Genomic DNA, 11907 nt, shown 5'->3' on the forward strand with positions numbered 1-11907 from the left:
CGAGCCCTGGATGAGGCATATCGGCATTATCTGTGTCCTGGGGGACCTTCGCCAATGGTGAAAAGCCCTTGCCGGCATTATCTGTACCTCGGGGGGCCTTCGTCGGTGATGGGCGTATCTCGCCGGCGTTTTCTGTAGCCATCGGAGAGTTCTGTCCTAGCCCAATCGACGGTGAGAGGTGATAACCCACCTCTGTACTGGGTTCAGATTCTGCCTGAGTCGAGTCCCTCTGTGTCGGCGCCACCTCCTTCCCTTGCAAACCCCCCCATCCCCCACTTCAGTAGACAGACCATTATCGGCACCTGCAAGCTCAACTTCTGCCGAGGAAAGCATTTCGATTTCCACCGCAACAGGTGAAGGATCTTCAACCTGAGGCGGTTCCGTCTGTACTAATGCCGTCGCCGTCGCCTTCTGTATTAACGCCGTCGTCGTCGCCGTCGGTACTAACGCCGTCGCCGTTAGTATTAACGCCGTCGCCGTCGCCGACTGAATCGCGTTAGACGAGGGGCCTGCCAAGCAGCCTGGCCGTGCCTTCCATTCCCGTCGCACCTCATTTCTGCCTTGGGTTGGGCCCGTGGGCTTAAGCCCACCACGTCGAGTATATGTTTGAAGCCCATCACGGGCTGCTGGCAGAGGCCACTTATTTCGAGCCCCATCTCTTGGGCCTAAAAGCCCATCCCTTTCAGATCCAGCCCCTTCAATTCCCATACGAATTGAGCCTGAGCCCAAACCCATATCAACTTCTTTTTTTCCTTTTACGCCCCGTATTAAACAATCCATCTTCTCCTGTAACTCTGTAATTTGTTTTCTCATATCCAGCATCGAGTTCAACACTTCCTGGTCAGACATGCCACCAACCCATCTGTCAGAGCCAAGGTCACATCCCGCCGCTGTGCTATCCTTTCTTAAGTCTTGGCCTAAGCCTCCTATGGGATTAGCCTTCCTAAATTCAAAATTTCTTCCCCCATACTGCACTGGTGCTGACTTCTGTTGAAGAACCTCCACGTACGACGGCAAATTTTGTTGGTTAACCTTGGAAGCCTCCACTCTACTGCTGTTGGTAAAAACAGCTCTATAACCAGGGGCCGGAGCAGAAGGAGTAGAGCTAACAACCTCCCTTACTTTTCTAGCAAAACATGACCATCCACTTCCAGTCTTCCCTTTTGGAATAACAATAAGCCTATTCCCCTTACCAGAGCCCAGCTCCAAGAGTTTAAGAAATCTGCCATACGAATTATGGTAGACTTGAGCTAGGAGAATCCTACTACCATCCCTTTTAGTCTGAAAAGGGGTCCTACTTTTCACTAACTTCCAGCTTTCCTCAAGCACCTTGGCCAACCAGATCACCATCTCCCTACTCAGATAAAGAGCCTTGGTAAAGTTGTTACATCTCTCAACAATACAGAAGAGATTTCCTTCTAATCTTCTGAATACAAAGAATTTCGCTTCAATCCAAAAGCTACTCTCCATGGAACACCCTCTCGAGATTACCATTAGCTACTACCTTCAAACTCACCAGCTCCTGAGTAAAACCTTCCAGTCAGATTGCAAAGCGCGTTGGAGGCGTCTTCATCTAGGATGTATTCATCAACTTTCTCTATCAGTGTGTTAGGAATCGGATCTCTCCTACAAAGGGCAAACACAAATACTTTCAAACTAATCATTATAATATTGACCACTATCAACTCCTTGTCTACACATAATGACTACAGAAATGCACTATACAGAGAAAATGCAAAGAGAAAATCCAAGGGTTAAAGGATAGTTCAGGATCTCAATATTCTTGTCATTTCGACCTCAAATTCTTCAAGCACATACCTGCAACTCTTTTGAGATAAAAACAACAATAAAGCCATTTTCATTGAATGATATATTCTTCATCAAGTGTCTTCAATCTTGCTCACCTGTAATTAGATGAATATGTTGGATGCATTTTTGGTGAAAGACTGAAGCCACTTCTCATGCATCCACACGGTAACAGTTAAAGGTGCCTGAAAATTCCCAATTTTTTTTTTTTGATGTCGGGAACCTCTCCAAGGGGCCATTCAAAATTTAACAAACTTAAAAGCGGAACTGCCGCATTGCAGGGCACCACACGATTCATCAAGATCCTGAAGCATACTTTTTAAGCATGCATTTTGAGATTAATCCTATCATGCATCCTTCTCTTCATCCTCCCCATCATCATCATCAGAATTAGCAGAGCTAGGTTGTCCGTTAAGATCCACATTCACACCATTCACCTTCCTTACAAACTGTCCTCGAGCACGAGGCCTTCTATTAGCAAGTTGTTTTCGATTGGCATACCTAATCTTCTTATCAAAACATCGCTCTTTCCTTTTCTGCCTAAACTTCATCAATGCTGCTTCTCTTCTATCCACATTATTCAATTTTACTTCCACTGAAGTTGAACCTTCAACTGGCCAAGAATGCGAAGAAGACATTTGACCAGCTTGTAAATACATATTAACAGGGTAATAAGGGAATGATGTCATTCCATTAACATGGGGATGGCATTGCGAAAGATGATGGTACTGGGACATCATAGCTTCAGATGCATGACTTTGCAAGTCATGAAGATTCTTTGGATACAGTTGTGCTGTTGATGTCATAACTTGGTTTACTACTCCTGAAATGCAAAATGGAAATGCAGCTTGTGCAAATAAAGCAGAAACATCAAGTTGATGTTCATTTCTTGGGTGTGAAAGCACTGGAGAGAACTTTTCATTCTTGAAATCCCTTTGCTGCGTGAGTCCCATCGATATAGGCGGAGTACAAGACCTCTCCATCGAAACAGAATTCAGGACACCACTACTGTGTGGACCATCATCTCCTGGTGAATAGCTCTCCCCTGCCTCCTCATCTCCATGTATATGGGGATCCTGAACCATTCCTTGATTGAATCCTTGATGTTTCACTCCCATCCTCAAATTTTGAGCAGCATTGTCATTGACCCCTTGAGAGTCATTTTTGACTGTGCTTGATTTGACATAAGTAAAAAAGGCAGAAGACTTGCCAATCTTTAGTTCATTCTTCTTTGGGCCAGAACAAAATAGTCCTGCAAGACATTGCCATAAGAATTTAAAACAAAAGAGAAAAACCAATGAAAAAAAAGGAGAAAAAGAAACCTTTTTCTAGTTGGAAGGATGAAAACACAAGGCACACAGAAAATCAAATCCATTTGCTTTTAAATGATATTTACTTCTCATTACTATCAATTCTTTGGACAGTGCAATGACAAACATTCAACGATCTGCCAGACCAAATACAAGAAGAAAAAGTGGGGTCGGCAATTTGTATCAAGCATATCAATAAACTAGGGGCAAAAATCTTCCAAACAAAATAGCGCCTGTATTAATCCTAATAATAAGAGTTTGTCTTATAAATAAAAAAATCCAATTTCAAGCCTGAGCTTAAAATTTCTCAGCCCAGCCTTGGGGGGGGGGAGAGAGAGAGAGAGAGAGAGAGAGAGAGAGAGAGAGAGAGAGAGAGAGAGAGAGAGAGAGAGAGAGAGAGAGAGAGAGAGAGAGAGAGAGAGAGAGAGAGAGAGAGAGAGAGAGAGAGAGCTATGACACAGTGATGCTTGACTTATTAATGTGGCTTTATTGATGCCATCCAGTTTGCAAATCATGGAGCCTTTAGAAATGTATGAAACTGCTATGCTACATGAAGAAAGCTTAAACAATACAAAAGCACAGTGATGTTATTGTTAATTGTTTTTGCTTTGGAGAAAGTGAATCTAAAAAACCATCGTACATATTAGCAGTGGGACAGGTGGCCAGCCCAAATGATTCTCAAAAGACTCACCCAATGTCAATTAATGGTACAAACCCCTAGGGGTTGGCTCAAGTGGTAAAGGCCTTGGGCTTGAGGATATGCTCCCCCTAGGTCTAAGGTTCAAATCCCCTTGGGTGCAAACAATCTCTAGGAGTCATTGGACAGGGATTTTCCCTTGAATTAACCAAGGTGCACTTACAAAAAACTTCTTGGCAAGGGCCTGTGTACCCCTGGGATTAGTTGGGATGCTATTCCCGGATACCCAGTGCCAATAAAAAACAAAACTTAATGGTACAAATGCATGTTATCTTATAAATTCACACTAAATGACCTGTTTCAAATAAATTACACAAAATCAATGCTGATATTTAAATTGCTACACAGAAGACTAAAAAGTTTTTCATGGTAAGGTGGCCCACGCCCACACATGTTATTGGTAAAGTAGAAGAGGAATGACTCCCCAGTTCGTCGGTCACTAATTCCTGGCACATCAGGCCGATATTCCATTAAATCATTTTGTAGAGGCTCTACAGCAGCAGACTGAGAAGGGGAACAAAATAATTCAATGTTGACGCCATCAATTCACAGACTTTGTATGACATTGCAACTATCAGTAGTGTTTGTATGGAATTACATGGAAATAAAATAATCTTGGTTTATTGCATGGAATTGCAGCCATATCACGGTAAACCTTCACTCTTTATGACTCCCTCAACCAAAAAGTTTTGTTGACCATTAAAAAAACCCGACTTTCATGGGAAATCATTTCATGCATTACCTTTCAAATAGAAAGGTGTAAGTTTCCAAGACTACTCACCCTAAAAAGTCAAGCAAACTTATCAAAATACAATGACCGAGTTTTTAACAAAGCAGATGACATATTGGGAAAAGTAAAACACTTTGCCCAGCCCAGTCCAGCGACTTGCAGAAAATGGAAAAGTATAAATAAATAACATCAAGGGTCAGTGGTTGATTGTGAAGAATCACTTTGATAAAGAGTACGCTGTCTAATCTTCCTAGGTATTTTCTTTCACTTTTCCCTTTGCCGGCTGGGGTTGCTCGAGAATTGAGAAAATTTATCATATTTTCTTATGGGGAGGAATAGGAGAGGAAAAGAGGTTTCATTTGGTTAGTTAGAATAAGGTGTGTCAACCGGTTTCTTGTGGAGGATTGGGGGTGAGAAAGATTTCTATCCTATTAGTTTAGTTGGCGGAATTTATAAAATTATTTCAAAGGTGTTAGCTAATCGTATGGGTATGGTGATGGATAAAATCATTTCTAAACCTCAAAATGCTTTCGTTCGGGGGTGGCAAATTCTGGATTCAGTTATGGTTGCAAATGAGTGTTTGGAAAGCCGGATGAGAGAAGGCATTCCAGGGGTTCTATGCAAGCTGGTTATGGAAAAGGCATATGATCATGTGTGTTGGGATTTTCTTCTTTATATGCTTAGAAGATGTGGCTTCGTGGATAGGTGGTGTGGATGGGTTAAACATTGTGTTTCAAGTGCCTGGTTCTCAGTGTAAGTGAATGGTGTTTCTTGTGGATTTTTTCAGAATTCGAGGGGGTTGAAACAAGGGGATCCATTATCTCGTTTTCTTTTTGTAATTGTTATGGAGGCCTTGAGTTGTATGATGGAGGTTGCAGTTCGTGGGGGTTTTCTTGCTAGTTTTTCGGTGGGTAATAATAGTAATGGGGGTGACTTCAATTTCTCATTTACATTTTGCGGATGATACTCTTATTTTTTGTGATGCCGAAAGTAGTCAGATTCAAGCTTTAAGGGCTGTTTTACTGTGTTTTGAAGTTGTTTCGGGACTCAAGGTGAACTTAGGAAAGTCGGAATTGGTTCCCGTGGGGGAAGTGAGGAATATTAAATTTCTTGCGGATTTGTTGGGTTGTAAGTTAGTTTCACTTACTATGAAATATCTTCATTGGGGGCATCTTTTAAAGCTAAGAATATTTGGGATGGAGTTGTAGAAAAGGTTGAAAAATGTTTGTCAGGTTGGAAGAGGATTTATTTATCAAAAGGGGGTAGATTAACCCTTATCAAAAGCACCCTTTCCAATCTTCCTACCTACTATCTTTCCTTATTTCCATTACTGGTGGGAGTGGCAAATTGGATTGATAAATTGTTTAGAGCTTTTTTGTGGGGAGGCATGGGGGAGGAGAATAAATTTCATTTAGTGAGTTGGCAAAGGGTGTGCTGTCCGATTGTTAATGGGGGTTTGGGGGTGTGTAACTTGAGTTTTTTTAATAAGGCATTATTAGGAAAGTGGTTGTGGAGATATCATCAGGAAGGGGATTCTTTGTGAAGAGTGGTGACTGATCGGAAGTATGGGTGTGAGTGGGGGGGATGGTGTTCTAAGGAGGGGAGGGGGTCTTATGGTGTTAGTTTATGGAAATATATTAGAAAGGTTAGTTTATGGAAATATATTAGAAAGGGGTGGAGCCTTTTTGCAAAACAAATTAAGTTTAAGGTTGGAGAAGGTGTTAGCATTTAGTTTTGGTATGATGAATGGTGTGGTGAGAGACCTCTTAACAATGTTTTTTCCGTCTGTTTTCAGCTTGGCTGGAAACCAGCAGGCTGCTGTTTCAGAAGTGTTGTGTTGTGACAATGGGACTGTGCACTAGAATATTTGTTTCAATAGAAATGCTCAAGACTGGGAACTTGATGTGTTTGCAGATTTCTTCAGTTTTCTGTATTCAGTGAAGGCAGCTGGGGTTGGGAGAGATCGTATGCTGTGGAAGCATAGGGGGAGTAATAAGTTTTTAGTTAGCTCCTTCTACAAGGTGCTGAATGCCCAACAGCAAGGTTTTTATTTTTTATTTTTTATTTTTATTTTATTTTATTTTATTTATTTATTTATTTATTTATTTTTATTATTATTATTTTTAATTTTTTCCCGTGGAAGAGCATTTGGAGGGTCCTTGTTCCTTCTAAAGTGGTTTTTTTTTTTTTTTATTTGGACTGCTGCACTTGGGAAGATTTTGACAGTTGATAATCTAAAAAAACGTGGTATGATCGTTTTGGAGTGGTGTTGTATGTGTAAGAAGAATGGGTAATCGGTTGACCATTTACTTCTACATTGTGAAGTGGCTAGGGAGTTGTGTTGGGTTATGCCTAAGAGTGTGGTGGATTTATTAGCACGTTGTAATAGGCATCATAATAGCTCTCAACTGGTAGAGGCATGGAGAATGATTCCTTTGTGCTTAATGTGGTGCATTTGGACGGAAAGGAATGATAGGTGCTTCAACAATAAGAAGTGAGCAGTGGGGGAAATCTGGAATTTCTTTGTGTTTTCTCTTATTCAGTGGTTTTCTGCTATTGTTCTTAAGGGAGGGAATGTTAATGAGTTTTTGTCTTTTTTTTTCAGCTTTCTAGAATGTAATTAGGTATCTCATTTTGTATACTTCTTGTGTACATGGGCTTCACCTAGTTTCATTCCCTTCAATAAAATTTCTTACTTATCAAATAAATAAATAAATAAAGCACTCCTTGGAAAATGGCTTTGGAGATACCATGAAGAGAGAGATGCTTTATGGAAGAATGTTGTTGCTGTTAAATATGCAAGTGGGTGGGGGGATTGGTGTTCTAATGAAATTAGAGGAGTGTATGGGGTGAGTTTATGGAAGGGCATTAGGAAAGGTTGGGGGGAGTTTTCTAAACATATTAAATTTAAGGTGGGGGAAGGGAAGATGATTCTCTTTTGGCATGACATTTGGTGTGGGGAATCAGCTCTTAAATAAGATTTTCCATTGCTTTACAGGATTGCAAGGGATCATGCTGGGAAGTGAATGTTGTTTCAGATTTTCCGGGAAGAATTTATAACTCAAAAGTGATGATGGGAAGAGAGGACAGGCTATTGTGGGATCATGCTGGAAATTTTAGGTTTTCAGTCAGTTCTTTTTATAAGGTGCTTAATTGTCACTCTAGCTGTGCTTTCCCCTGGAAAAGCATTTGGAGGGTGAAAGTACCTACTAAGGTGGCGTTCTTTAGTTGGGTGGTTGCTCTTGAAAAAGTATTGACCACGGATAACATTAGAAAACATGGTTTGTGTATAGCTGATTGGTGTGTCATGTGCAAGAAGGATGGTGAATCTGTAAATCATCTTTTTTACATTGTGAGGTGGCAAAGTCTTTGTGGAATGAGGTTATTGGTTGGACAGGTTTATATTGGGTGATGCCTAAGGAAGTTGAGGATCTCCTTGCATGTTTGTGTGGTTTTGAGAAAGGAAATGTGTTGCTGCCAGATGGAGAATGATTCCTCTGTGTTTAATGTGGTGTTTATGGCTGGAAAGGAATGGAAGATGTTTTGAAGACAAAGAGCGTTCTTTTGAAGATTTTCGTTATTTTTTCTTTTCTACTTTTGAGTTTGTGGGCTAGGATCTTTGTAAGGAATGATGATAATGTATTGAATCTGTTTCTGTCATAGTTTCCAGTTTCCTAGTGTGCAATAGGTATTCCTTTGTATACTTTCTGTGTACTTGGGTTGTGCCTATTCTTGGTAATAAAATTCTTATTAATTATATAAAAAAAAATAATCAGGGTAATACTCAAGTTTCTCACTTAATTTCAGATCATGAGGTTTTTATTTTTATTTTTATTTTATTTTTAATCTACTGTCTAGATCTACTTTTTGCATGAGACTTTGGAATGTTGAATGTCTCCCTCAGAGAGAAGTTGTATATAAGATCACCCAAGGGAAAGAGAATGAGTCCTAATCAATTCATAAAGATACAGTTTAAATGCAATTATTAGTAATCCATTCTCAAGTCACCAACTCGGCACCCAACATTGATGGTAGGTTTTATACGCTCTTGGTCAAATAGTCTAGTATTAGAAATAGAATGGAAAATTTCTCATATATATATATATATATATATCTATGCAATTTTGAGATCAGATATGTAAGTTCTGCTCTACTGCTGATCCCCTACTCCTCTGAAGAAGGACTATCTATACCTTCAAATTCTGACAACTATTCAAGCAGACCTAGGAACTCCCTTGGGTACCAAAGTGATACTAATTCATCATTTTTAATACTACCAACAACCTTTTTGATGCATTCAAATGGATAGTTTATGTGCATGTTAGTTTTCTGTTCCAACTTATCTGTCTTCACAAGGCTTGGCAAAAAATCCAGTCAAAGTCACCATGAGCATAAAAGTAACTTGCCTCTATTACTGAAAGCCTTTGTGGTGACACATTTCTTAACTTTATAGACAATCAACAAGAAGATGGACAATTCATCGAAAGATCTACATGTAGAGTTCTCTCCATTGATTGGTCTTTCTACACAGTTGTATACATCTTATACTGGATGCATTTAGGATTTTGTTCTGTATAATGTGTGATTTATTTTAAATAAATATTTTTTTTGATAAATAATTATTTTAAATAAATATTAATCTTAGTGTACGTTATAAACATATACACAAAATTCTATCATATTTTCCTGCTTTCTAGTGTGTAGTAGGTATTTCCTTTGTATACTTTCTGTGTACTTGGGCTGTGCCTATGCTTGGTAATAAAATTCTTAATTAACTATAAAAACAAATATACACAAAATTACCAAATACATCCCAAGTGGAAGATAACAGAAGAAAGATAATGCACTTCAGTGATAAATTTTTATCACCAAGTGACTGCAATATCAAATAATAATATATTATTTCTTTTTTATGAGTCAAATAATAATCTATTCGAAGAAATCACTTGCCCAAAAAAATACATGCAAGAAACTAAATAATTTTTTTTAGCACAGATAATTTAGGAGCAGATAAAAGCGCCCTAATGTATTTCCACAGAGATTTGCATTTTAGCCTATACAGTGCATGGGTAATCTTATAATTTTGAGCAACCAAATTCCAAGCCTATTACACTTACCTCATCTTCCTGATGGGTTGAAAATCCCATTTCAGAGTTGGTGCTCCTCCGAGATTTTTCATCTGTGTCATCCGAGAACAAAGTACTGTTTGTATTAGCATCACTAGGGTCTGATGCCACTATATCAAAGTCATAGTTTAAAATGTTCTTCTCTGCCAGTAGCTGCCAACATAATTTTTTTTTTCTATAAGTAATAATGATTTTCTATATAAACCTTCCAACATAAACATATAAATGAACTATATGAAGGTGGGGCCCGGAGTATAAGGGCATGTTTGGACACTTGGAGTCTTAAAATTTTGTGAATAGTAGTGAAATGGTTGAGTGAAGATGTTTTATTAGATTTTGGGAAAGGAGAGATAAAAAGTTGAATAAAAACATTATAAACTTAAAAAATTGTTTGAATATAATTTTTGTTTTGAAGTTTGTTAAACTTGTATTGATTTTTATGTTTTGTTTTGAAGTTTGTAAAAGTTGTACGATTTTTTTGTTTAAATAATGATTAGGTAATCATTAAATGAAAATTTTAAAAATTTGAAATATTTTTTGTGACGCCCCCAAATCCCCACGCACGGATACGGGGAAATCGAGACGTCCGGATGATGACATCACGGGTCACCACCCTAACGACGTGTGCCAAGTGTGTGCATAAGCAACGAATGTGCAAAAAGAAATACGCAGGGGGTAACGAAAGTCATGACTAAGTACCAGAATTTTTCTTGTTTAATACAAAACTGTTCAAAAACATATATAATAAAATATTACAAAACACAAATATTATTTCAAAGCCAAATACAAAACATAAACTTCACTCAGAACTCCGGCGAAGCCGCATCCTCGGGCTCAGCCTCCTCCTCCTCCTCGAACTCTGTAACAAAATCTACAGAATCAAAAATGGTACCGCAGGTAGGTAAAAACCAAACACCACTAGATAAAAACATATAAAACTCAAACAATATGCATGAAAGAAAAACCAATGCACATGCCCCATAAAATCATAATTTTTTCACGCACGCCAAAAACTCATTTGGCCCAAACATAAAAACCATTCCTCGCCATTATTCCAGATAATGGCCCAAAACCGCTACCACCATTTTCCCAGAAAATGGATCAAAAGCCACAACACATCCTCGCCATTATACCAGATAATGGCCCAAAACCGCTACCACACATTTTCCCAGAAAATGGATCAAAAGCCTCAAAACCAAACCTCTCCATTTTTCCAGAAAATGGCCCACATCCGAAAACCATAAAAATGATCCAATTATGCATGCACCATGATCTCTCCTAGGGATCATCCGCACACCCTGGCTTTGTGCCACATCGTAGGTAACGACTATGCGTGTGACACCTAAACCAGCGATGTCTAGACTCGTGCCCAGCGCGTACCTAGCCAGGCCATCCTCTAGTCCTTGCCACTCTACGGACCACGGAGTCGACACGACAGCGTTACCGTATCGTGCGATCCGGTCGTCGCCCTGCGACAACCCAGGGGCTGTCACTCAGTATTATCCACTCTCGAGTGACCAGAGGAGCTCCACCGAGATAATACCCCATCCCGGCTTGGGGTCGTGATACACACGCACCCGAAAATCCATTTACACGAAAAAGCCAGTTTTCTCAATTTAAATAAAATGCACATGAATGCATCATGCAATGCACGTCTCAAAACACAAATTATCCAACCAATCACAAAAACAACAAAACCAAGCAACTCCGTCCTCCATCCATCCGACCCCCGAACTCCTCAGACTCAGTCCGGAATCAACCAACCGGTCAAATAATTTATTGTAAGAGTAAAAATATATTTAAATCTAAAATAGAGTTTGGAAAATACTTACAGCGCTATAAGGTATTTTTTGAAGGATCACGACGTTGCAAACGACGGAGAAAAAACAACGTAACAGTTTATTTTACACTGTGGTCGTGGGTTGTAAATTACCCTCTTTCGAACTGGGATAAACCAAGACACAAAATTGATAGGGAATGGTCTAGAGATTTTTATGAAACTAAATGAAGTGAGTTTTGGCGGTGGGTGGCGATGGAAATGGCGGTGGAAGCGCAAAAAGGGGCAGATCGGAGTTGAGCTTGTGGGAGTTGCTCCAGCAACGGATCGGGGCCGAAAATGGGTGGGTTAGGATGGCAAGAGGTAGGGGATGATGTGGTAAAAAGATGGTGGCTGGAGGTGGAGCGACGGCGTCGAAAATGGCCAAAAGCCGTGCGGAAAGGTGGGGCTCTAGGGGGTTA

At 39.7% G+C, this 11907-nt stretch overlaps 1 protein-coding gene across 1 annotated transcript; it reads right to left on the reverse strand.

Moving 5' to 3' along the window:
* Positions 1 to 2153: 2153 nt before the first annotated feature.
* On the reverse strand, positions 2154 to 11258 carry LOC122289243 (two-component response regulator-like APRR1). Its single transcript, XM_043096220.1, has 4 exons — positions 11247 to 11258; positions 9661 to 9822; positions 4235 to 4317; positions 2154 to 3054 (listed from the first exon to the last, which is right to left on the reverse strand). Exons 1-4 carry the CDS (start codon positions 11256 to 11258, stop codon positions 2154 to 2156), a joined length of 1158 nt encoding a protein of 385 aa, XP_042952154.1.
* Positions 11259 to 11907: the final 649 nt, after the last annotated feature.

The sequence above is a fragment of the Carya illinoinensis genome, chromosome 12 (genome assembly GCF_018687715.1).
Source record: "Carya illinoinensis cultivar Pawnee chromosome 12, C.illinoinensisPawnee_v1, whole genome shotgun sequence".
Lineage (NCBI taxonomy): Eukaryota > Viridiplantae > Streptophyta > Magnoliopsida > Fagales > Juglandaceae > Carya > Carya illinoinensis.

Bases quoted from the DNA above. Each gene is read 5' to 3' on its own strand.
- LOC122289243 (XM_043096220.1), bottom strand. The intron at 4,318-9,660 runs GTAAGTGTAATA...TCCCCTTCTCAG, and splicing joins CAACCCATCAGGAAGATGAG to TCTGCTGCTGTAGAGCCTCT. The intron at 3,055-4,234 runs GTCATTCCTCTT...TCTTGCAGGACT, and splicing joins AGTGACCGACGAACTGGGGA to ATTTTGTTCTGGCCCAAAGA.